The sequence below is a fragment of the Chroicocephalus ridibundus genome, chromosome 4 (genome assembly GCF_963924245.1).
Source record: "Chroicocephalus ridibundus chromosome 4, bChrRid1.1, whole genome shotgun sequence".
Taxonomy (NCBI): Eukaryota; Metazoa; Chordata; class Aves; order Charadriiformes; family Laridae; genus Chroicocephalus; species Chroicocephalus ridibundus.
In genome coordinates this window covers 48,965,832-48,992,186 of record NC_086287.1, presented here as the reverse complement: position 1 = coordinate 48,992,186, position 26,355 = coordinate 48,965,832, and the positions used below count along the sequence as shown (strand labels likewise).

The 26,355-nt window shown below is 49.4% G+C and overlaps 1 protein-coding gene across 1 annotated transcript in view; it reads left to right on the top strand.

The window, feature by feature from the left end:
* The first annotated feature begins 8,554 nt into the window (after positions 1-8,554).
* HSD17B12 (hydroxysteroid 17-beta dehydrogenase 12) overlaps positions 8,555-26,355 on the top strand; it is an 89,978-nt gene continuing 72,177 nt past the window's right edge. The window contains 3 exon segments of the mRNA XM_063332706.1: positions 8,555-8,656; positions 8,659-8,812; positions 8,815-8,988. Of these exon segments, the coding sequence (XP_063188776.1) occupies positions 8,555-8,656; positions 8,659-8,812; positions 8,815-8,988 (430 nt within the window).

Genomic DNA, 26,355 nt, shown 5'->3' with positions numbered 1-26,355 from the left:
TCACCCAGGACCACCTAGGTCCCTTTCCATAGAGCTGCTTTCCAGCCAGGTAGATCCCAGTCTGTGCTGCACTCCAGGATTATGTTTTCCCAGGTGCAAAACCTTACATTTGTCCTTCCTGAACTTCATAAGGTTCTTGTTAGCCCACTTCAGGGCTTCCAGCAGGGTGAGTCTCCCTTCCGAAGTGTACACTTCCCCGCTCAGTTTGGTGTCATCAGCAAACTTTGTCAGGGTACACTTGATCCCATCACCCAGATCACTTACGAAGACACTAAACAGCGTTGGGCCCAGTATCAACCCCTGGGGGACCCCAGTTGTGACAGGTTCCCAGTTTGAAAAGGAGCCATTTGCCACCACCCTGTGGTTGTGGCCTGTTGGCCAGTTCCCCATACACCGCACAGATCGCTCGTCTAGACCATAGCGCATCACTTTCTCTAGGAGGAGGCTAGGGGGAACTGTGTCAAAAGCCTTGGAGAAATCCAGGTAGGCAGTGTCTACTACTCACCCCACATCAACCAAGCAGGTTACTTTGTCCTAGAAGGCGATCAGGTTTGTCAAGCATGATTTGCCCTTGGTGAATCCGTGCTGGCTTTTCCCAATCACGTGCTTCATTTAACTTGCCCCCAGGAGGATTTGTTCCACAACTTTCCCAGGGACTGAAGTAAGACTGATGGGCCTGTAATTTCCTGGATTCTCCTTTGAGCCCTTTTTGTAGATGGGGCTGACATTAGCTTTCTTCCAGTCTTTTGGGCCGTCCCCCAGTCTCCACAACTTCTCAAAGATTATGGAGAGCGGCCTCACAACGGCGCCTTGAGGAAGAAGGATTTTTTTAAAGGATATGATGGCAAAGCTAGTCCTCTGGGTTATGGAAGAGGTGAAGTAGTTACGTAGAAGAGAGGAAATGTCGCATTATTCCTGTCCCACGGATTTGAACCAGCTTGTGCTAGGCAGAGTCTCTCAGGGACAATAGATGCATTGGAGGCGGGTAGAGGGAGGGCTGTAGACACAGTCTCACATTCAATGTACTCCACAAAAGGATGCAGTGAAAGGGCTGAGTGTATATAATACAGCGTGGTGGATGAACAATAGGTTATAGATGAGGAGACAAAGGTTTATTATCAAATGTAGTCCATCATCTGGGTCTGAAAGTGAATGCATCATGCAAGGTGACACTGAGTGTTGACAGTGGTGTGAGGGACACGCATTCCCGAACTTTGCTCATTTTATGTGGACAAGTATCTGTATCGCTTATCAACAGTTATGAAACTAGGTAGCAGAGACATCAAGGATTAAACGTAGAGAACAGAGTATTTCGCTTCTACAGATGATATTTTCAGCTCAAAATCAATACATTTCAGTAGGCTGTAGGTTTGAAGAAGGTTAATCTGTTGCCACGGCCCATATTATGTCTCTCCACTAAACACATCCTGCACTTGGATTTGCAGCATGCACAACTATTAACATTTTTTTTAAGAAGTACTTGATTTCCAGTGTTGCTGGCAATTAAAAAAAAACAACACCAAAACTTTATGTCTACTCAAGCCTTTCCTTGGTTTGCATGAGGAGAGGATCTGGAGCTTCCCATTGTAATCACTTCTGAGAACTCTAAACAGGAAATAGCAACAAAAAGAGGAATTTTGAGATTTTACAAGAAACTGCAGAGCTCACCTCTTAATCCATAGTAGGTAAAAGTGAAAAATCCCTGTGTAAAGTACTAGAAGTTTGTAGTGCCATTTGCATTGTTTCCTATTCTTAAGAGGAACTGAATGGACCTTCTTATGAAGAGCAGGGTGCATCTGCATGACACGTTAAATTTACAGTCTGTAGATGCAAATAGTTGATATGTCAGCTGCTGTCTTGCTCTAGGTTCTGTTTAGCTTCCATTGCTACATTTGCCTGGAGTGATTTGTTGTTGAGAAATTTGGGACTTTAATCCCTGAAGCAGGACAGGTTGCTGACGCCCAAGGTTTATTTAAGAAACAAGAAGGAGTGTATAGCTTTTACACAGTGTGGTAACCTAAAATGCCTGGATGACTCAGTTTCAAACCTAAGACTCATGTTTCAAAGATGACTTGTGTTTGCAGGTTCCTGTCCTCATAGAAACTACAGTCAAAATTGCAGGATGAGAGACAGACAAATCAAAATTTGTACTTGCTTGACTATTTATTGTGGCACTTAATGGTACCAGTTCCATCCCTTTCTCTCCGCCTGCTGCTCTCTGGCTCACCTGCATCTATAAGCTCTGCGGAGCAGGGATGATTGGCTCTTCTGTGGTTGGTCAGTGCCTGGTTGAGTCTGGTGCCCCTTCCTTGTGAGTGCTGAGGTGCCCTGTGTTATGGAGTGAATTATTGGAGCGAATAAGGACTCCCACAGGAGTACTGGAAGGGCTGAGAGCCAGCTGGCTGCCGCTGTCAAGGCTTGAGTCTAAAACATAGATCCCCAAGCCCCTGCTTACTGGGAAGCACAGCAGGAGTGAGGAGAGTTACATGAATACCCGCTTCCAGAGTTGCCCAAATGCACTGCTTTAATGCATGCTTAAGATTTATGCGGGGGACGGGGCTGAGAATGTCTGCCCCAGCCCCTCCAGTCCCACTGGCTTTCCCTCCCGTCATCGCAGCTGCTGGAAAACCAGTTATTCTGCGTGCTGTGCTACAGCTTCAGCTGAGAGCTCCTCACCCAGCACTCGTCTGTCCCGTGCTGGTGAGGCACTTCGCTGGTGCAAGCCCTTTCAGGCAGAGGAGGGAAAACTGTGTTCCTGGGTGGGTGCTAAATAGCGTGTGGGCGCTAAATAGCGTGTGGGCTTGGAGGGGTACCACAGCCTCTTCAAGGGAATGGAGTAGGTGCCTAAGAAAAGGCTCAGGAATGGGAATTCCACACAAAGTATTTTGCCTCACCCCAATGTTAGGATCCGCTGCTGTTTGAGGTGTGGAGAGATGTATTGGCGTGTCCAACTGGTTCCTGTAGAGTTCTTCACTTAACAAGATGGACAGCGTAGATCCCATTCTTGGGTGTTCTACTTTTTGCCTTCAGTATGCACCGAGGCGGGGGTCTAATCTGGGGGCAGTGGATTTAGGCAAAGGCATACTGCAGTGCTCAGCACCGCAACGGCCAGGCCCTTGATTGAATCTGGCCTCACTGCAATAAGTGTGAGTAATGTAAGAGAGGCATGAGAGCAGAATGACTGTACAGGAGGGAGAGCTGCACTTTGACTTGACGAAAAACATATTTGTAAAGGGATTAAATTAGCACTGGGTACAAGAATGCCATTTAATGAAACAAATGACTACACTTTTTCTCAGTGGGAGGGAAAAAAGTGACACATCAGAGATAACCAGCAGTTCCCCATCCTCCTCTCAGGGTTGCTGCAGAGCAGACGGCACTGCTGGCTGGGCTGGCCAGGCTGGGGTGAGGAGTGGATCCCAGCGCCTCGCTGTACGTGCAGGGGGCGGCTGACTTCAGTTCTCGTCTGTGGGCTTGGAGTAAGAGGTGTCTTCCTCAGGTAGTGGGAGAGCAGGGCAGGAGGGAGGATGTGTGTGTGAGACATGGGAATGTGGTCTCACCGAGACGCAGGATTGCTCCTGAGGTACTCGTGGCAGCAAAATCACAGAAGAACTTAATAACAAAAGTCAGATGTCTCTTCTTATTGGGTGCTCTTTTATCCCCTGTTCATTGTATTTCATTTCCCTCTCTGCTGTGTTTTTGCCCTCTTTATCTCTCCTTGTGATGTCTTCCTCTCTGTAGTTCTACATCCTTATTTTTTGTTCTTTTTTATTTACAGTTGCTTTGTTACTCGGGCATGTCTTTGCTCCTTTAGCTTCCCTAAATACTTTGTCTTTTGTCTCTCTTGTGATCTGCCATACAGTTTGGCCACCTTCCATGCGATGGAGCAATGTAGCTGAGTTGTGGGCTGACATAGGCTTGCGTCACCACCCTGAACCAGATTGCATCTGCAATCATCTGGAACTGGCTACATGCCTGAACTGATAGAAGATGCTGCGGAGACGTGGATCTCTGGGGCCTTGGCAAGGTATCCTCCTATACATGTGTGTGCGTGTTGATGTGTGAGTACATTCAAGATGTCTGTCAGTTCCATCAGCTCAGCTGACTGGGTGCTCCTTTGTGGGAAATGGGAACAGACCCGCAAAACTCATGGGAAGACCAGGATTAACCCTGGAAAGGGGGATATGCCTGTTGCCCAGCAATGTGTGATGACCGTAAGCAAGAGATCCAGAACCCCTCACTTGACCTTTGTATAATTCTTTCCCTTCCAGTGAGTCCCTTTCCCTGCCTGTGACTCATCTTCTTCTAAATGTAGACTGTAAGCCTCTCAGAGGACTGCCTTTCTCTCTGAACAGAGTAGCATAAAAAATAGCAGCGCTGTTGAATAACCAGTATTATTTTTTAACACAAAAAACTTGAGGACTGCCTTGCTGTATCTGTGTTTCTCTGTCAAGGGATTTATCGGTTTCCTGAGAGGACAGCGAAGCAGGGTCTGTCCTGACCCATAACAAGAAGGTTGTTCAGACAAGAGGTCTCAGGAGCAGCGCAGCTGCAGTACAGTGGGCAGTAGACATTGTAATAAAAGATGGGTCGGCTCTGACAAAGGCCAACGAATCTTTCGTAGCATCCACCTACTTCCTTCCCTGTTTCTGACCCATTTGTAATTGGCAGCATTCCCGTGGTAACTGCAGTGTGGCTTATGTGAACATCAAGGAGGAGGTTGCCTGCTCCCTTCAGCAGGTTGCCCGACACCCCTCTCCTTTCCTCCAGCCTCTACATACGCTGTCCAGCTGCCCAGTCCACTTCTGTTCTCGACACCGGGCGACCCTGGTGGTCATACTTTTACCTTCCATCCCTCACTTCAGCTCTTGTTTTGCCTTTGACTTGTAGCAGATCTCTTAAGAGAGCCAAACTGGTTCCTTCTCTCTTTTCAGATGCATTTGCCGTATCCTGTCTCTCTATTGCCTGGTGCTGTGGAAGACAAAAGAGTGAGAATCAGCAGTCTGTTGTTGCCCTGCGAACAATTTGAGACCTGCTTTGACAGCCAATAGAAGAAAATAGTGTGGTGTGGCCACAGCAGGCATGTGCTCTTTCTGACAATTTACAGTTGCACTATGATCCCAACAGGGCGTGATGCTCGAACCTCCCTCTGGTTCCCTGTGTTCTTTTCTCTTACTGTAACAACGTTGTTTCTTTCCAACACGCACGCAGATTAAAGTAGAATTGCAAATTAAGGAAAGGCTGGTATGGAACAACAGGAAAATTAAATTTCCCAACAATTTTGCACTTCCTTGTAATCCAAGTCCTGTCTTTGGCGGGTGTTACGTAGGATACACGCTTGGTGAGGCCTTTGCGAATTTTCCTTCTGTAAAGACTGCAGGATTTCACCCTAGCAAGTCACACTATTCTAAAAATAGTGGCCAGTAAGCAATAGATGGGCTCTTTTGGAGGAGGAGGAAAAAACCAAAACAAAACAGGAAGAAAACTTGGTGAGAGCTTATCTTTTGCAGTGTCACCTTTCACAACTGAGTGACTAACAAACGAAAGAAAAAAGAGGTGAGGTAAATCACCTTGAGGGTGGTTGCCTCCGGTTGTGGGGTAGAATGAAATCCAGTGACATGCTCCCGCCCATTAGATCTGGTACCACTGCTGTGTGATAAAGACTAATTTCTAAAAATCAACTGTAAACCTGTAGGTCAGCCAATAAGACAGTGACTTGACAATTTTTTTCATTGCAAAGCATATGGTAGTTTCATGCCTTTAATCTGCATCACTGCAGACAGTGTATTGTTGAATCCAATGAAGTGTAAATCCCACTATGATTTTAATTGCTTTCCACAAGTAGATTATGAACAAAAACCTTTTATTTCTTATTTTCTATCTTTGAATGAAAAGCTAGCATGCGTGTATGTATATTTAGTAACAGTAAATGTAACAAACATTTATTTTTATTAAACTAATAAAACAGATAAACCTATCAAAGCATGTTTTCATTTAATTTCTTTGGTATAGTTTCCCTTAATATAAATCAAAGATCATTAAGTGCAATCTTGTGTATCTCAGGACACACAGTTCATTGCATCAGGTGGTTGATGTCGTTACAAAAGTGTCTTGTTTCTAAGGAAGAGCTTTGAGGTTGCGATAGTCTTTGTAGCTGCGTCCACATGGCAGCATCGTTGGGACCTCAGGGTGCAACACTGAGGGTGCTACTTACCTGTTGTATTTAGGGTAGCACCTCATACAAGATCTTTCCAAGCTCTGAAAAATGTAATCCCTGCATTGAGGAGCTCATGTCCTGTGGACAAGCAGGCAAAGGTTAAGGAATATGGAATGGGACAAGGAGAGAAAAGTTGTAGACAGCTAGAAAATCCATCCAGTTGACAGTAAGTGGTCTGCGGGAGTGGGATCTGTAAAAGGAAGGTGGATCTGAAGCGTGGTGGGGCTTGGCAGATGACCTCCTGGAGGCTGCATCCAGCATCAACGTGGCATGTGGAAAGTAACACAAAGGAGTGGATGGGGAGAACCAGCAAGTGGCTGCAACCCAGGAGCAGCGCTTTAGCAGGGGCAAGGAGGGCGCGGAAAGCCTGGAGGTTCCAGAAAACTGGATGGTGGCAAAGCTACATGTAGCAACCTATGAACACGAGTGTCACCAGCCTGAGTGGCTGTGGGAGCAGTTGGAGAGCCAGCCAACGAGTGAGGGAGGGAAAGAGCAACGTAACAAAATCAGTGGACAAGGAAGATTGTGACTGTACTGGGTTCAGCTGGGATTGTTGGTGGGTATCTGGGAAAGGCGGAGTAGGCTGCCCTGGGTGTCAGAGCAGCACGGAAAGAGGGTGAAGACTGAAGCAGAGTGGTGCTTTGGAGATCTTGGAGATCTACAGCAGTAGCGGCTGGATTTGGGTATGACCTGTTTTCCAAGGCAAGGGAGAAAGGAAAGGCAATGCATAAAACTACCCTCTATGCTACTTGTCGTTAACAACTCAGGTGGATGTGGATCTCTGAAAAAACCTCATCTAGAGAAGGTTTCTTGCTGCTCATAATGAAGTCATGGTCAAATAAATCATATAAAAGCCTTGCTTTCTAGAAAAAGATTTTAACACTGAGAGTTGCAAAAGTCCGCCTTTAAAAACAGCGGTCTCCTCCACCTCCACCACTGCCGGACTTCTCTGGCGTTTTGGTTGACCCACACATTGAACCAAGGCTGGTGTCTACAAGAAGGAGGGAGAAACCCTGGGCCTGGACGTGGGGTAGGGGTGGCACAGCCCTAGCAGCTGGCTGGAGGTAGGGCAGAAGGCAGCAGAGCTTTGTGCTCTTCTCTCTCTCCACTATTCCGGAGTGTTATGGTTGGAGAAACCCACAACAGTTTACTGTCGTTTAGACAATTATTCTCTCACTCGATGACCCCTCCCCCCAGGAAGGGGGATTGGGGAAAAAACAAGGAAACCCAAGGGCTGAAATATAAACAGATTTAATAGAATAAGACTAGATAATTAACATTAAGAAACACTAAGAAACTAATGTTGATACCAATATAAAATACACAAGGATTATACTCGGGCAGTTCTATCAGCAGGGGGCTGCGCAGTCCCAGCCGTGGACAGCAAATGTCGGACACCGCGAGGGCTACGGCTTCGGGAAGAATGGGTAGGACCCCGCTCAGAGGTCCGGCACTGAGGCAAGTTGTCAGGATCACAGCCATCATAGACGAGAGAGCGAACTTCACAGCAAATTTCCTAATTTGTATTGAATGTGACGTTCATGGTATGAGATAACCCCGTTGGCCAGTTTGAGTCGAGTGCCTGGGTCTTGTCTTCACACCTGGCTAACTCGAAAACACCGACCTTGAAACCCGCACGCTGTAGCTGGCTATAAAGTAAATACTTTCACATACTCGGACACTAGAGTCTTCTGAATGTGCCATTTTCCCAAGCATTAGAAGAGAAGTTAGTCCCGTGTCACTCAAACCAGGTCACAGAGGTGGCTGCTACACCCGAGGCTCCCAGCCCATCGGCCGCGGGGCTGCGGGAGCGCGGCCGCGTCCAACCGGCCGGTGTCGGGCGCCGGGGGAGAGCCAGCCCAGGGTGGTCACCCCCGGGGACATCTCAGGAGGCCTCCGCCGCCCCGGGGGGGCAGAAGGAGTCGGTCGGACGGGCGGGCGCCGCCGGCCCCGCGGTACGTGTGGTGCACCGACGGCCGGGCTGCGGCGTTCCCCGGGACGGGCTGCCCCCCGGGGACGGGCTACCCCCGGTGCTCCCCACTCTGCCCGCGGGGCCACTGCTCCCCCTGCCCTGCCCTGCCCTGCCCCGTCCCGTCCCGTCCCGTGTCGCCCCCCAGCCCCCACCGTAGCGATGTCAGCGCGGGGGCGGGGGGGGGGGGGGGGGAACCGAGGGCCATATTCGGGTACGAGGCGGAGCCTGAGCATTTTATGAATGGGCTCATATGACGTCAGCGGGGGCGGGAAGAGAGGCCCCGTCTCCCACCAATCCCGCGAGACTCCAGGGCGGCGGGGCCAATCAGAGCGCGGCCGCCGGTTGATGGACACCCCCGCCGACCAATGGCGGTGGGCGAGCAGTGCCGACCACGTGGGGCGCAGGCCGCAAGTAGTACGGGGGCGTGTGGCCGCTCGCTCCCTGCCCCCCTCCCTTCCGGCGTGGAGGGGCCGCGCGGCCCCGGGGCGGGCGGGGCCGGCCGCGTTGCCGGGTTACCGGGTGGTTGAGCGGTCCCTCAGCCAATGGCGGCGGGGCGGGGGCGGGCGCCGTGACGGCTGCGGGCCGGCGGTGGCCGGGAGGGCTCAGTTCGGCCGCCGCCGCCTCCGCAGCATGGTGGCTGCCGCCGCGCTGCCGGCCGCCGGCCTCCTCTACTGGGTGGGCGCGCTGAGCGTCCTCTCCGCCGCGGCGCTGGCCTCATACCGCCTGCTGGCCGGCCTCCGCGTCTGGGTGCTGGGCAGCGGCGCTGCCGCCGTGGGGCCGGCGCTGGGCGCCTGGGCAGGTGAGTGCGCGTCCCGGCCGGCCGCACTGCCCCCGATGCGGGTCTTGCACCCCCGGGGGGTGCGCGGCTGCGGGGGGGGGAACGGGGTGCCCCCCTCACGGCGGGGAGCGGGGGAGCCGGGGGCGGCACCCCGCGGCCAGGCTGGCGGCAGCCGTGTCCCCGAGCGGACCGGCCGGCTGAGGGGCCGGCGGGTGCCGGCGCTGGGCCGGGCGCGCCCCCGCGGCGGCGGGATGTAGGCCGCCCGCGAAAGTTGCGTGGGCCGGGAGGGCGCCGGTCAGAGCCGTGCGTCGGGAGTTGGGCCGGGGGCGGGAGCGGCCGCTTTGAACTTGGGCTGGGGCCGCCCGGGGTCGGTGTCCCCCTGCGAGGGGGGCGCGGTGGCCGGCGCTCCCGGGGAGCGGTGCCGGCGCCGTCGGTCGCTGCGCTCCCGCCCCCTCCGTGCCGGCGCTGGCGGGCGGCCCCGCGCGCGCCGGTCTCGCACCTCATCGCTGACGTCACGCCGGCCCCGTCCCCGCCGCCCCCGGAGCAGCGGGCCCGTCCCTCCGCCGGGGGAGGGCGGGGTGTGAGCTGGGAGGGAAGAGCCGCGGGGCTGCGGCTGCGGCGGTACCGAGCCGCCCCGAGCCTGGCGGCGGAGCGGTGCCGTCCCAGCCTGGCTGCCGACAGCCGCTCCGGGGCGCGGGGGCCGCAGGGCGAGGGGACGGGCTCGCTGGCAGAGCCGCTGTGTGGAAGTCCTGCCCCCCCCGCTGCCTCCTTCCCGCAGACCGGCCCCTCAGGGCCCTTCAGGAGGGGGCGTCCCTGGTGAAAGGGGTGGCGGTGGCCAGGAGTGGGTGGCCACGGGTTTTAAGTGGCGTCCCAGAAGCGCTGTGGAAGTACAGGGAGGGTATGGCTGGGGGATCGTCACGGCTACGTGGTGCTAACTTTTCTCAGTTCTGCCATTCCTAGTCATAAAATCGTAGAATTGCCTAGGTTGGAAGGGACTTTTCGGATCATCGAGTCCAACCATCAACCTAACTCTTGACAAAAAAAAAAAACAAAACAGGCTGGGGAAAGGCCATTTCTTCTGCCTTAGTCCGGCACAGTGGCTTTTAAGTAATGATGAGGAATTCGACAGGGCTTCTCTGCCAGTGCAGCGCATCAGGCCAAGAGAACTTTCAAATCCATTCCTGCCAAAGTTAGTGGGAAGGGAAAGTCCTGTGTGTGGTTGGGACTTGATAAGGTGGGCCATAAAAATAATTGCAAACTGTTAAGAACTGTGAGTTTGAGATGAGGCAATAGTCTAAAAGGCTGCAGAAGGTACTTCCTTCCCTGGGGGGGGAGCAGGAGGGCATCGGGTGCTTAGACTCTGCAGCTGCTTCTGGGTGGGAGACCTGTAGGTACAGCAGCCCCACAAGAAGCTGGTGAGTTGCAGGGCCCATGAGTGTGGTTCCTCATAACCTCTGCAAGAGCCAACGCAGAACTCATGTGTGAAGACACAGTTGGGTAGTTAAATGTCTGTTTGTGTGAGGTGTCAGTAAACCAGCAATGCTGCTGGCAGCATACGTAATCCCAGAGCGTGGCATGTGTCCTGCAGCAGTGCTTTGGACAAATTCTAGCATTACATACAAATGATTAAGGCCCATGTCTTCCTCCCAGCTAGGGAAATGGTATGCCCGTTAAAGATACGGTTGGCACAGGAGACCCAAAGCCTCTTTGACTTTCTAATGTTGGTTTTGAATATATTACTACATTATCAGCTGCCTGCTGACCTGAGGTGCATCACAGAAGTCTTGGTGGCCGCCTTAGCTTGTTCTGCATTGTTTCAAATATGGAGGTTTGCAGTGCTTGAGCCAAATGCCAGCTGGAACCATGAACTGTAGACAACAGATCTTTCCTCAGTCACATCCTCGAACATGCCATGAACAGAAAACTGCGATGAGAATGTCCTCTGCCACTGTTTTGTACAAGTGCAGGCAGCAGCAGGCCATTGTATGTGGCCAGTGACTGCTCACAAAAATTTTTCTTTCTCTTTGCCTTGATCTTCAAGGCATGGAGGAAGAGGAGTGTGGCAGTAGAGCTCAATTCCCTGTATTTATTACTCCCGCTCTGAAGTGAGAGCACTGCTGCAACGTCAAGGAGGATGGAGAAAGAGGATGTTGGTGCCTGCTAACTCAGACCTGAGCTGTCACTGTAGAAAGGCATGTGGCCACCATCAGCTAGCTGTTGTACGTCCTCTGCGTGCTACTGATGCAGGCACGATGCTGCTTTCCTGGGGTGGCTGCCGTAGTCTCCAGCTGAAACGAGGAGATGTTTCCTCAGTCTGAGTAAGCGCTGGGGTGGTTTGCCCTGAAGTGCATTGTGGCACCTGCGATAGGCTGGGGAGGCTCTCTGTTTTCTCTCCTCTTGGAAAGGAGGATGGAGGCACAGCTGCGGATATATTGGGTCACCTTGAGAATTAGTGAATTACCCAGTCATACTGTGGGAAGAAGTGCATCTCCTCTTCTCCTGGTCTTTTAAAAAACAATGGGTTTGATGCTAATTAGCTGCTGTGATTACTGTGACAATGCAGTCTTCCTACTGCACAACTAGAAAGCAGCTTCACAAAACCCAGAAAGCCCTTACAAGCCCTTTTGTAAGGGCTCCTTACTGCCCTTTAACTCTTCCGCAAGTCTGAAATTGAGTTGCAAATTCAGTTGCAAATTCTGTCTTTGTTTTCTTAGTGGGTTTTTGGTTGCATATATGCAGTTGCTCTGGCTGCTCTAATTTGCTGGTATTTAGAAGGAGGGGATGTGAGGAGGAAGAACTACGTGAACCGATAATGTCCTCTGAGAACATTAGGTTTGTACTACTTTAAATAGCAGCCGTTTTGACAAAAAGTTAGTTTTTCTATGGTCACGCTATGTGGGAAGGTCTGTATTGCAGGTGTTCTCTTTTTCCTCTCCTCATAACTCACATCTGGCTTGGTTTTGGCTACTGTGCAGTGGTGGGAGTTGGGTGGGTGTTGTCTCAATGTGGGATTTCTGGGTGCATCTTGGGAGAGAATACAGTGAAAATTCCTGGGTCAACTGCTCTGTACCTTTAGCGTGCCTCATAAATTGGTAACAGAAGAGAAGAATAACAGCTCCCTTGCTTGGAAAACAGTTTAGCTAAATAAACCCCAGACTCGACAGGAGCAGAGTGCCAAGGAGTCATTCTGAAATCACCAAGAATGCTGCAAAGATGTGGCTGTTCCCCTGCCTTCCTCTAGACAAGCAGATCTATTGGCAGCGCTGGTAGTTGTGATCCATAATGGTATTTCCTTAGGTTGGATGAGAGTGTCCCATTGATGGCGGTGGCAGGCAGCCACCTCGCTTCTCTGCCATTGACAGTTGAGTGTATTCTGGAGTGCAGAGTGTCTGGAGCAGGGAACAGTCTGCTGCTGCATATCTCCCGCTTGGAGAGATGCCGTATCTCCTATTTTAGGAAGCCACCTCTTTTTCTGGAAAAGAAGAAATTGTTTTTCTGCCCCTTCCCTTCAGTAACTTGGTGAAATGAAGTCAAAATCCAATGGTAATTCAGACTGGGAGGTACCTCAGGAGGCCAACCTCCTGCTCAGAGCAGGGTCAGCTGTGAGATCAGACCAGTTTGGTGTATGCAAATAATCAATGTTGTATATTCAAAATACACTGGCATTACAAGTTGGAGAGATCTGATGCTCTAAAACTTCTAACGTCTTGGTCATGTTGGATACTTAAACTTTTCTTTCCTTTTTTCATGGCTCAAAATGGCAAATACTTTAATAAGAATTTTTTTTTCCCAATTTGCTGTAACTGAAGTGATGTGTTAACTGGAAACAAGTTTATTTTGACTGTGTAATTGGCCATATGACACTCAAAGAAAAATCCTGTTTTCTTTCAAACCTCTCAGTGGTTTAGAAAAGCGTCCACTTCTTCCCCCAGTGCCTTTGATGCAAGTGTGGTTGAATAATCGCCCATTTAGAGATTACAAAATGTTTGATAGTGATGATGCTTTCTCATGTGGTGAATACAGCTGTACAGTTGTATTGGGGCCAACAAATGTTTGCGAAGATGAGCTTGCCTTAATTAAGCTTCTTGGAGTTTATTCACTAACATGCAAAAATAGCTAAATGTGGGCAATTTGCTCTAGATTTCTTAAAAAAAGAATCTGTAAGAGGTCATTAATCAGGATGCTGCTCTCAACTGCCTCTAACTTTCTGTAATTTTGTTTTAGACAGAAACTCCTTATTCAGTCTTAAACCGTTCTTTTCTTCATCAGCAGCAAAGCTGGGTGAAAGCTCTCTGCCTGCTCTTGTTGGCTTCTTTGGCTTATGGGCTGCATTTGGCTGTGCAAAGTCCAGCATCTAAAAATAGCGATTTGTAGATCAAGGCCACTAAGGGAGGCATGAAAAATACATGTAACTGGGTACACGAGCAGTGGAGTAGATACTTATGTGTGTCTTTAGGGTCAGGTCTTTTAAAAACTAAGAATATGTGGGGTGATTCCCAAACTCTTATTGACTGGGAAGTTGGGGTATAACAAGCTCTAAATCAGCTCTTAACAATAATCTTATTAGATTAATAAGATGTGACGCTTTTATGAAGAGAAAGAAGTGACAAGCTGGATTTTGTGCTTGTAAACAGTTTGAGTTGGATTCCATCTATAAGATTATGCTTCCTGTTGTCCCTGGAAACGGCATCTTATAAAGCAGACCCTGATCTTTATGAAGTTCTTGGGACAACCGTGATGAAATAAGTCGAATGATAAATGATTTTAATGACAATTTAAGAACTCCGTACAAAGGACATTCACTTTAGTGCTGACCAGGCGGTAACTTGTCGATAACTTGGAGCGGCTTTCATAAGCAATGTCATTTTTCAGGCTCCTTAGCATCAAGTGAAACAGTTGTTACTTGAAGGCTTTCTTGTTTTCTGCAAATAAGTTTCAATCCCTGTTGCACAAATGAGTGCAATCTTGCTTTGCAGGTGTTTGGCAATGTGCAATGATAGCTGATGGGCCACGTCACAAATCACTGTTGCAGATTAAAAGAGCCAACCTTGTGCAATGTGTGCTGAGGGGATAGAAACGAAGGGAACTTCAACCTCTCCTAGCACTGCTCTCTGTGGGATGTGAGAGGAGAGAGGCTCTGTGCGACTCCCCCTTTTCCCTGCACCTGAGTGCTTGGCTAGTGTGTGCAGAGCTTTGCGGAGAGCTCTCGGTTATCTCTCATTCTTTAACAGAATCACTTATTCAGGGGTTTAGCATCTTCAGTGCTTCGGATCTGTGGTGAGGGTTTTCTGGCCTTGTTCTCAATTCTGGGTGCTACGCAAACGCTTCTACCCGTGTATGAAACAAAGCATGGCACTCGTCAACCCAAAAAGTAATGTTAGGAGCATGTGAAAATATGCCAGCTTGCTTGTAACTCTTGATCATGACAGCTCAAGTCAAACTCGCAGCCTAGACTTGGAGCATGTATTGTTTTCATGTATGGTGTTTACAAAGTGCTTCTGAAGGTTACCGCGCTGAAATGCGGCTCTGGGAACAATCTGGTGCAAGTGTCCTAATCCTGTCTGACCTTCCCAGAAGTGCTGTGCTCCAGTGTGTGTGGCTCTTTCTTTTCCAATTTACCATGTAATGTTTCCAGTATCCATCCTAAATTTTCTCTGGTAAAAAAAAAATTAGCTGTCTTTCTTTAATCGTCAGTCCTACTCGTAGCTTTTAATTTGGAAGGCTTCTGTCAGTGTCTCCCTCCAGCCTGCTCTTTCTCAGCCTAAGCAAGCGCTGCTCTTCCAGAGCAGCTCAGGAGAGGTGGGATCTCTGACCCTGTTGCTGTAGGCTCAGCACTCCCACTATGTGGTACTTCAGTGGGCTCCAACCCCTTTGAGGCCTCGCAGCTCTTGGTGAGTCAGGGAGGGTCTCTAGTATTTTTTACGTAGCCCACTGTTACTAACATATCCTAAAATCAGTTTTGCTTCCTGGACAATATAAAGGAGTGAAAGTTTGCAGATGGCACCAAGTTGGGCGGGAGTGTTGATCTGCTCGAGGGCAGGAAGGCTCTGCAGAGGGATCTGGTCAGGCTGGATCGATGGGCCGAGGCCAATGGTACGAGGTTCAACAAGGTCAAGTGCCAGGTCCTGCACTTGGGTCACAACAACCCCATGCAGTGCTACAGGCCTGGGGAAGAGTGGCTGGAGAGCTGCCTGGGGGAAAAGGACCTGGGGGTGTTGGTCAACAGCCGGCTGAATATGAGCCAGCAGTGTGCCCAGGTGGGCAAGGCGGCCAACAGCATCCTGGCCTGTATCAGGAACAGTGTGGTGAATAGGACTAGGGAAGTGATCATCCCCCTGTGCTTGTCACTGGTGAGGCCCCACCTTGAGTACTGTGTCCAGTTTTGGGCCCCTCACTACAAGAAAGACATCAAGATTCTGGAGCAGGTCCAGAGAAGGGCAATGAAGCTGGTGAGGGGTCTGGAGAACAAGTCTTATGAGGAGCAGCTGAGGGAGCTGGGGTTGTTTAGCCTGGAGAAAAGGAGGCTGAAGATAAGCAAACACCTTATTGCTCTCTACAGCTACCTGAAAGGAGGTTGTAGAGAGGTGGGGGTTTGTCTCTTCTCCCAAGTAACAGGCAATAGGACAAGAGGAAATGGCCTCAGGTTGCACCAGGGGAGGTTTAGACTGGGTATTAGGAAAAATTTTTACACTGAAAGGGTTATCAAGCATTGGAACAGGCTGCCCAGGGAAGTGGTGGAGTCACCGTCCCTGGCGGTATTTAAAAGACAGGTAGACATAGTGCTTAGAGATGTGGTTTAGTGATGGTTTTTGTCAGAGTTAGGTTGATGGTTGGACTAGATGATCTGAAAGGTCCCTTCCGACGTAGGCTAATGGTGAGTGGAGGACAGATGCTGTTTGCATGAAGGTGAAAGGAATACCCATCTCCGATAAACAGCCTGAGAGGGAAATGCTTGAAAATTTATTAGCCAGGGGGATGAATAGTTGTGTTATTTTAAGCTAGCTCATTCTTTCTGCCTTCTGTCTATTTTAAAGTAGGAATACTTGGAATGGGAACTGGTTACTTAAAACTAAGGAATTCATGCAAGGAAGTCATCTAGAGTAGTATCTTCCTCTGCTTTCTTTATGTTGCTTTTTTGGCCAGTGTACTACTTTCCTTTTTGGGAAGGTTACCTGTGCAGTGCCCAGCTGAAAGCAAGGAGAGGAGTGTAGCAGTGAGGAGCACAGAGGTGTCTCCAGCAAAGAAGTCCAACTGGAACTGTGCCGGGTGTTGGAGCCAGTTGGGGAAACACATTCCTGTGTAAGGAACAAGTGGTCTATCAGGAGGGCCCTAGGGTGTCATGGCAGAGCTGAGAGTGGGGTTTGGGGAAAACTGCAGTTGTTTACCACCTGTGAATTATTTTTTGGTAGGTGGGTGAAACACGCTGTTCTTGATTTTAGGAATATTTTCATTTCTAATCCATAGGGTTGGGATGACCATCTCTGCTACAGAAGGGATGATAGTAAGAAAATATCTTTCCTAATTATTCTAACAGAAATGCCAAAAGTGATTCTTTAGGTTTGTATATGAACACAAATGTGGGATAAACAGCGTAGCTAGCGGGTAAAGCATCTCATGTTGGGCTTGCATGGTATAATTGCTTGCCTAATTAGATTTAGAGTTGCTGCTTGTAACTTCAGATGACTTCTGTTGCTCACTTATTGGTAGGCTTTAGGAAACCTAGGTTCCTCAAGTAAAGCAAAACGCTTTGCGGATTGAGTACGTTAATATCAGAAAATGCTAGAATTACGGCTATTGAGTTTCCTTCCCTTGTAGTACCTTTAATTGTGCAAAAGGATTCTACCTTAAATCTGCTATTTTTGACTCCTGATTATTTAACCTTAATGTAGTATGTTTTTCCAAATCTGTGCAACTTCCCAGATTCCTGGAGTTGAACTCTAGAGCAGTACACCATCGCCCACTGGGTGAGTCATTAGCAGAGCTGAAATCCCGATCCACAATAAAGCTTCTTCAGCTAACACTGGAAAGGAGCTATATGCAAAACTTCTTACTGAGCTTTTAGTTTACTCCCCTGTCCTCAGCAACAGATGGTGACACTTAAAGTCCTGGGGTTTGGTTGTAGGTTTTGAAAGAAACCTCTCGTGAAGCAGTTCTTAAAACTGGAGATGAGATGTCCAGAAGCTGAGCCTCTGGGAAAACGGTGCCTGTCCCTTTATTTCTTGTATTTCTTTATGTCACCCTCCCGGCTTCTTTCTGTCCTGAGGGTTCTCTTGTATTTCTCTCATGACTCAGTTGCTGTCCTGAAGAGGGTGGGAGGCAGCTGTGTGGCTCAGTTTGAGGCATGGTGTGTGTATGTGCAGTACTGTCTAGTTGACTGTACAGGATTTGGGTTTGGTTACTTGGGTGGGTTTTTTTTCTACCTCCTTCCTATTTTCTCCTGGTAAGTAATCGTGAGCCGTGGTGTCCTAGGAGGAGGGTGTGTTATATCAGTTGTGCCAGAATCCGAGGGACAGCTGCACTTGCCCTTCTTGAGGAGCTCTATACTTGGTGTACAGGGAAGAGCAGGGGTGAGGAACTCAGCTCTGGGGGTATTAATCACAAAGATTTTCCAGAGGATTTTCAGGTACATTAGGAGACTACCATTGAAGCAGAAAGGGAGAAAAGCTGTAATGAAAGAAAGGGAATGGGAGGTGTGGGATAAGCACAATGGGGCAAAGGTTTTTGTTGTTGAGGGGAAGAAACTGTTGTGTGGAGACTGAAGAGTCTGTTCTCCTTCCAAAGCCTCTAGTCCCTACTTTTAGATGCAGAGGTTTGCGGGCGTGTGCAAGGGTGTGTGTAGGTATGGAAAGCAGAAGGAAGAGAACTATCTACAGCGTGACTGCTGCTACCCAACCAACCAACGCTGGCTTATGCTTGCATCACTGCTGTTCTCCATACTAAGCTTCACCACTGGATCCTTGTTTCAACAAGTCCCAGTTTCACGTTCCTCATCTGTGTCCAGCCACTCTATTCCTCCAAAACCCTTACCTTGTATCTCTTCTGAAGCCTCTGGTTGGTCTGCTTCCTTCCTCAGGATTCTTATCCTGCCAGCAAAGGCATTTGATCTATAAACTCATTAGTCACTAGTAGTTTTCACAATTTTTTTTTTTCTCGAGGAGGTGTGTATGCCCAGTATTCCTGGTGTCTGAGTGCCATCTGCCACAGGAGCTTTCCATCTCGAGTGCAGCTGAGTAGAGGTGATTCAGCACAGCTCATGAGTCAGATCTCTAACAGGAGGGAGAAGGATAGGGCAGTAAAGGATCACAGCACTGATCGAAGAAGCTGCTACCCTGTCAGTAGTTGCACAAGGGATTAGAGTTAGGGTTTCTTGGTGTTTTTTCCTGCCCTCGGATGTCCTGCATGTCCAACCCAGTGTTTATCCGGCGTGGCAGAAAGGGATATGTGCTCTGAGCAACTTCCAGTTACCGGTCCTAATACAAACTCTTTACCTCAGTCTCTTTGCTCTGCTAGTCCCAATTCTGTCTTCAGATCTATGTCAAAAATTCTGGTGTTCCACAGCTTTGTATTGGTTCCTAGATTCTGATGTAAGATCCTCCATTTGCTGGACTGGTTCTTCACCTCTGCTATTTTTTGCCAATTCTAGTCAGGGTCTGGGTGTTCGCTGCAACCTGCAGGGCCTTGTTCATGCTTCCTTTGCGCGGCAGTCAGTTTATAAATGTGAGATATCATCGGTCACAGAACTGAGCGGGTGGTTTTACATCATGGCTTTCTCATCTAATTGTTTGGTATGGGGAGAGAAGAAGGTAGTTGGAGAACTCTTCTGCTTTTTTTCCTCCCGGTGCTGGTGTTTGTCTTATTCTGCAGTGATCTAATTAAGGAGTCTGCCCTGCAGAAAATTAGTCACTTTTGGCTATTTATGCTCCCTAGACTGCTTTGCTGTGGGTCAAATGCGTTCCAGTGCTGGTGCGACAGAAGGGAAATTCGGCAGTATCATGAAACTGTACATTGAGGATACAGTTAAGCCCAGTGGTCAGCTTGAGTTGCTCCAAGACCAGGCTGCTGCCAAAATAATTGCTCCTGCTCTCGTCGCTGGCTGTGAACTCTCGCTGCTTCCCTTCTGTTGCCTCTAGTCAATACGTGGTGGTGGTGTGAGTGAGGTCTGCTCACTGGTGTGGCTGACAACTAACTCTGCAAGAAAGACCAGCTGTGGGGCTAGCTGGATCAGCTTGCTGATTTGCCTGAAAAGCAGTTGGTGAACAGATGCTGGGGAAGCAGGTAGGAATGGATGACTGGGTGACATCCTGCAGCTATGCTGGCGTAAACTGAGCCTAAAACTGCAGGAAGAGCCTGTTGTCACTTCTGTTGCTTGGCCCCATCTTGATGGGCTATTCCAAAGTCGTCTTTTGCTCGGTTCCTTGTAGGTGAAGGTGGATGGCATGTACACGGTCCTCTTGTGGGTATGTTGAGAGGCTTGTTTGAGTTGCAGAGCACATCTTTTGAGATCTAAAGACTAGGATAATGGTCTTGCATTGATTTGCTAGTTATGGAATTAATGTTAAGAAAACTTTAAGCTACTCCTTACACAGTAGTTTTAGTACTACATTCTTTCTGTGGGGACTTATTCTTAGGGACAGAGCAGTTATATTGGGCTATATTTAAAACTTTAATTCTGGGAACTGAAATCTTGATGTTTTGCAGTGTTTGAAAATGTGAGGGGGGTGGGAAATCTGTTCATCCGGAAGTCATTTTTGACAAAACTTCCTTGGCTTACAGAGAAAGAGGTGGATTTTCAAGCTGCCAGCTATGCAGAATTGTGGTAGGATCTCATCCCAGCTGGATTCCTCACTTCTATGCTGTCGCTGGTTGTGGTTAAAATCAAAGTATAGAAGTTCTGATATGAAACACTGCCTTGCCAACATATGAAAAGAATGCATTTGTTCAGACAAATGTTAGTGTGACGTACCAGTATAGACTAGCTTGTTTCAGTCACCGTTAGTAAGCTTTGGATTGAAACCATGTCTCCTGTAAACTAACCCAGAATTGGTGTCTTTGCAGCTTTGCTTTCTTCCCCCCCCCCAACTTACTTTCAGCACAAATTCTGTGTGAGTAGAGGAAGTAGATCTGAGTAAGAATATACTTTATAAGTGCATATTGTTTTAAAATAGTATTCTGTATAAGTTGGTTCATATTTTCATTTTTAAAGCTGTACTTACGTGAGGGAATTAGTAGTATGGTATGCAAGGGATGCTGATCATAACTTTTAATGCTCAGTCCTGTCCTGCATATATTCTTACTAGCAGTGGATTTTCTGCAGTCTGAAGTTTTTCCCTTGCTCTGAAATCTTGGAGTGGTAATGTGGATGTGTTTTTTTCCTTAAGGTCTCAGTAACTGATGCAAGCTACTTCCCCAATGGCCATTTTTAGTGTGAATGATGTTCCTAAAGTCAGTAGTGGATTAGTTTGCAGCTGGGGTGGGCTGCCCTGCCTTTAACAGTGACCTGACCAGACTGTGCTGTGTCCCACTTGGCCCGCATTCAGAGTGCTGATGTCTGTGTGCGTATCTCGTTGCTTTTGGGACAGCAGTATTTTGGCGAGGTGGCACTGTCTGTCTGACCATGCTGTAGAAAGGTTTGTGAGACCCAAAGGAGAGCAGCAGAAAGCAGAATTGCTGGAACAGTTTCCTCTGGCAGTGGGGGAACCTTGTGCTGTTTTGAGGGGATCTCCTGAGAAGGATAATAAAGCTGTTTTGCCAGGCTAGTTCTGGCCAGTGGACCAGGTACCAAGATCAGTCTGTGGTGAGGTGGTAAGAGCAACCTCCTTTGCTCTTCCGACTGCCTGACTTCTAAAGGAGAGTTTTTGCCTGGACCAGAAAGAGAAGTCCAATAGCTGGCCCCCAGTCCCACTCAGAGAGGAGTGAGGGGAGCGCTGCTGGAAACCTTTTCTGTTTGTTCCTCTAGTGGAAGCTGTGAAACTTTCTAAATCAAAAAGTCTTTGAGAAGTTGGGATAGGAGAGCTGCAAGGATGGGGTGTCAAAAAGGGGGAGAGCAGCAAATGAAAAAGAAGGGATGGGGCAGGAGGCTGATAAAGTCAAACAGGGAGCCAGAGGGGTGCAACCTGTTGTGGGTGCTGCTTTCCAGAGCATCCAGGCAGTTGGTGGATGCTGGTCTCCCTTTGTAGCATTACATCTCTGGACAAAGGGTGTTGCTGGAAATTCCTCTAAGCTTTCTTTTTTTTTTTCCGAGCCGTGGCTGGTCAGCTTGCTTGGGACAAGTTGAAGAGTCCTGTCACCACTTACTTGAGTGGAGGACTTCCTAAATGGAATGTACATTGGGGATATTGCAGTGAAGACCTTGGAAGGAGGTTGTGGTGGAGCTTGATGATGGGAGGTGTGTGCTGCATTCTTGGTGCAAGTATCCATAGAAGTCTCCAACCTTGCCAGGAAGGGGATATGTGGTGAGGACGTGGTGAATAGTGCTGTGTCTGCATTCCCTGGTGCAGCCAGGGCTCAGTGTGACCTGAAATTGATGTGGTGTGAGAGCTGGTCGGGGGTGCGTGCCCTGTTGCCATGGCTATGACGGGCAGCACGTGGGGCTTTTGGCATCAAGTCAGGGGTGAAGGCTCTGCTGGAGCCTCAGTGAGAGGCAACTGGGGAGACTCATGGGGCAGGGTGGGGAGATGCAGGAGACACTCTCAGTTGTGTTGCTGCAGCTGAGCATGGTGTGGGCTGGGCTGTGAAGAAAGTGCTGGTAGCCCTCAGCTGGTCCTGCTGGAAGCCAGGCTCTCTGGAAGTGCCAGACGCTGGCCTGGAGCGGGGCTCCAGTGCCTCTGGAACGGCGCAATTTTAGTGCCAGAGTGTTGATCACGTTGTCTGCCGTGACATGGACGCACTGGGACGAATGTCTAAGGGTGAAGGGTGCCCCTCGCACCTGTTGGCTGAACCCTGGGCCTCGTGTGGGACTTTCACCCTGAACTCCTGCTTCCCGCTGGCTGCCTCTTTCCCTGCGGAGCGGCAACCGACGGGCGCGCCAGCTTCCCGGCGGCCGCCGCCGCGGGACGACGCGGTGCCCCACGGGCTGGGGAAGGGGCATCACGCGTGGGCGCGGAGAAATGGCCGCACGGCGGGCCCGGGGGCTCGCTCCGTCCTTCTGTCTGTCTGTCTGTCCGTCCGTCCCGCCGCGGCGCCGCAGCGCCCCCTGCCGGCCCCGCCTGGCGGCCTCGGCGGGCAGGGGAGGGCGCCGGGTGTTCGGCTCTCTCGGTCGGAGACGGTGCCGCCGCCCCGCTCGGCTGGAGCCGGCCTCGCTCCCCGCTGGCTCCGGTGGGTGGCGGGGGAAGCCCGCCCCGCTCCCGGGGGACCCGCTCCCCGCGGGTGAAGGCCGCTCCCGCCCCCGCGAAGGGTTAACGCCGCCTCACCTCAGCCGCCCCGGCCGCGCCGGGAGAGGGGGGGGGAGGAGGAGGAGGAGGGAGTGCCGTCACTGCGGCGGCTCCCGCGCCCGTTACCTAACCGGTGACATAACGCGCTCCCTCCGTTCCGCTTACGAAACGCCCGGGGCCAGCGCTGGGGCAGGGTCGCAGACCCCGCGGGGAGGTGGCGGGGTCCTTTTGAGCCCGGCCACGGTGCCACCGTCCCCGTCTCCCCCCCCCCCCGCCTTCTCCCCGGATTCCCGTTATTCCCGGGGTACGGGATGCCCCCCGCCCCCGCGGGGCTGCGGGCTGCCCGGCCCGTGGGGCGGGGGGCGGCGTTGTTCCCCTCCCGAAGTTTCATTAACAGTTTGCGGGGAGCCGCGCGGGTTGTGAATGGAGGGCACCCGCCGCTATGAATGGGAAGGGGCGCCATTCATCCATCCGCGGGGCTCTGCAGCCCTGGGACTCCTCAGCCCGGGCCGTGCCTGGGATGTGACCGGGCCGGTTTGGAGCGGGGGAGGTTGGCGGGGTCCGCAGCCGCCTCGCGTGACAGGGACACTGGCTGGTCCACGTGCCGCGGGGAGCGGGGGGAAGAAGGGGGGGTCCGGAGGCCGGCGAACGCAGCCTGCGCCAGCCCATGCGGTGCCCAGGGGCGCTTCCTCTGCCTCCCTGCTCTGCCGGGGAGAAGAAAGTGCATCGAATCAATTGCAGCTGAAACATTTAAGGAGGCTTGATGGGAGCCTCGTTTCCATAGGAAAAGCTAGGGAGTTTTCCACCGGGGAAAATACTGCAAGTTTTCAAGGGCTCGCAGTGAAATCCAGAAGGCATCAGTGGCTGTTTCTTTATTTAGAAGTGGGAAGGGAAAGGCAGTGTTGCCTGAGCTTTTCCTTCAATCTTTAACGCAAACACCCATTGCAAAACAGCGCCGATACAAATAAAACAGCCAAGGATTTCTAAATCGCTTTAACATAAGAGTCCCCCTAATGCTTGATGGTAATTTATTGAGGGCATTTCTCATGGGACAACTGTAACCTTCCAAATTGATTAACTTGGGCGTGTTAACATCATTCATTCCCCCCCCCCCCCCCAATGGATAGAAATACTCAATTAAAGCAAATGTAATTAAGAGCGTGGGATGGAAGGAACCTCTGTGGAACAATAATTACCAAATATCCTCATTTTAGCTAAAGCTATATATATTTTTAGGGCCAAAAAATACAGAATACTTTTCAGATTTGATCTCTTTCTAGCACTGCATCGTTGTCTTTCAGCTCTAAGCGACCCCCTTTTTATGAATGGTAGGTTTTGCTCAATTGAAGAGACTGGTCTGTTCTCTGTTCCTTCTTGAAGTCTGTGGGCTAGAGGGTGCTGCTGAGCACTTGAGTAATCTTCCTGACAATGCGGAGAAGAAAGACTTTTTCGAAAGGTGTGGTTTGAGCTTGTTTAAGCTTCTGTTGGGGAGCTGCAGTGCACAAAAGCAAGATAATCAGATGACTTCTAATTTAAACAAAATTGTGCTTGTGTATTAGTTTCTAGTACATAGGCTAGAATATAAAATGCAGACTAGTATTGCAGAATACCTCAGGGTAGTTGTAGGCAGGGTATCTTTTGAAGATAAGTTTGACAGTTTTTCAGCAACTTTAGACTTTGGTTTCTTTTTTTTTGTATGAGCCATCTATTTGAATAGATTGCTCCTTATCATAATTAGGTAACTTCCAAAGACTCTAGAAATTTAAATTCTTCGTATGCCACTTCCCTACCTTTTTAAGAGTTGCCTTTATAACATCTCAGCAGCTGAATAAAGAACCGGCAGCTACGTCAGCTTTGCATCTTTTTAACAGCACATTATCTACTCAATATATTCCTAAAGCCATCTTCGTCTCTGACAACGCATGAGAAGCTATTTCCACTATGACTGAGAGGGCTCCGCTTTTAACAGAAATAATGGTCTTATTTAAAGTGAGAGGTTATAAAAGGTTTAGAGCCATTCCTAGCATAGCATAAACATGCTCACCAGCTTCTGGTGGATCTTGGAGTGCACGCAATCGTGCTTGAACCTGCGAGAGGGGACACCCTGAGGGGTGTTTTCTTCTCTCCCCAGAAGTGCTACTTTAGCAGTGTTGGTTCAAGCAAGATTGCACAGATAGTTCATTTCAAACTAGCGAGGGGGAAGGGAGGAAGAGTCACATTTGATGTTGTTTTGTGTCCTGGGTAGCAACAGGCAGCTTAAACAGTCTAGCCCACCTTTTTTTGTACTTGGGAAATGAAGATTTAGCTGACCTGTAATTTTGGATCTTTCTATTCGGTGGGAATAGAAGCATAACCTTTATTAGAAGATAGAATAATATCAAGATACAATATAAAAAAGGAGATAGTGCTTCTCAGGTAACGTATGCTGCTTTAAGAAGCCATCTAGGCTAATTAGTGTTCTGAACTCTTCAATTTTATTACCTAATTTAAGTGCTGGGGACTTTCACCTGTAGTGGTCACGTTAGTTTCAGTCCACTTTTATCCTAGACAAGCTGCACACAGACGTAATAAGGATATGATGGACTGACCTGCTCACTTAAAGTTGTGAATGTCCTGCGGTCCCATAGTTCTGCAGCCTCGTGTGAGGAGCGGTGGGCTGGGTGAATGGGAGCCGCTCTCCCAGGCTTTCATGACACGGGTTAATGTTTCTCACCTCTATGTCTAGCACGACACATCTTAGATTGCTGCTGTGCTCTTTCTTCATCTCGGTAAAACCACCGGGAGCTGGCTATGGGAACTGGCCTGGTCTCCTGGCTTGTCATCGCTCCTGTGGCACAGGAGCAAAGCAGACATACGTTTGCACTCTTGCTTCCTGCTGCATGTATATTAAAGGACTTGCTTTCCGCAGTTATCATCCTTTTGTCACCTTCACAAGGCCTTGTAAAATGTCCTGTGTGACGCTCCCCACACTGCTGTTTTGGGGCTTCAGGTATGGAAGTCTCTGTGCTTCAACTTCCCGACTTTGCAGCAGGTTACGTGGTTTGGGCATGAGTCTCGTTGCCACTTCAGCTGTTCTGCAGGATCCTTATTTTCATACCTCTGTGTCCCTAGAGCAAATGCTAACTTCTCAATGTACAGCTTGTTTTAATGTTGCTTCTAGCCAAAATGAATAAAATATCATTGGGTGTCTTCCTGCCTCAATTTCTGTTCTACTTCTGAGCAGTCAGGATCTCCAAGAGAGTTTAATTCCCTGTTCTGTATAAAGCTTCTGAATGAAATCTCTCCAAGTCTTGCTGCTTTGCAGCTGGATTCCTTTTTTCCCCAGATAGGCTGCAGATGTTACAAATTCTACCTGCGTTGGCTTCCCCATGCTTGTGTTGTAGGGGGAGGAAGTAAATACATCGTGTGGGTGGTGGGGAGGCAAAACTGGACTGCTCCAAACAAGAAGTAAAGAGTTGTCAAGCTTTTCTATTTCTGTTTTTTCTTGTGTGGTACGTGACGTGATGAGAACTCATGAAGAGGGGAAGATCTTGGAAATATCTTAAAGCAGAGCAAATGCTTTTGCTGTGCTCAGGTCCGTCTTTACACCTGCTCTCTCCTGATCTGTTATGCACTGTAGGAGCTGAGGTGTAAAACTTAAAACAAACGTTAATGCTGCTAATGCTAACTGCAGGCTGTGCAAACTGGCCTGTCAAGTAAGATGCGAATTGACTCATGTTCAAGTTTGGTTTTGTTTTATGTCTGCTTAAAAAAAAAAAAAAAATCTAAGCCTGGAACATAATCAGGATGTTAACATAAATAGATCATGAGGGCAAAGGTTTGGAAATACAAAAACAACAAAACCTAAGCTGAATGTGAGTTGTTATACATCCATGATACACGCAGGGGAATTCCTCCTGAGCCCTAAATGTTGGCCATAACTGATAAATGGATGGTCTGAAATAGTATGTAAGGGCTGCTATATATACCCTGCATGTGTTAAGCGAAGGAATCGAACTCTGCACGGCAGCAGAGTGGG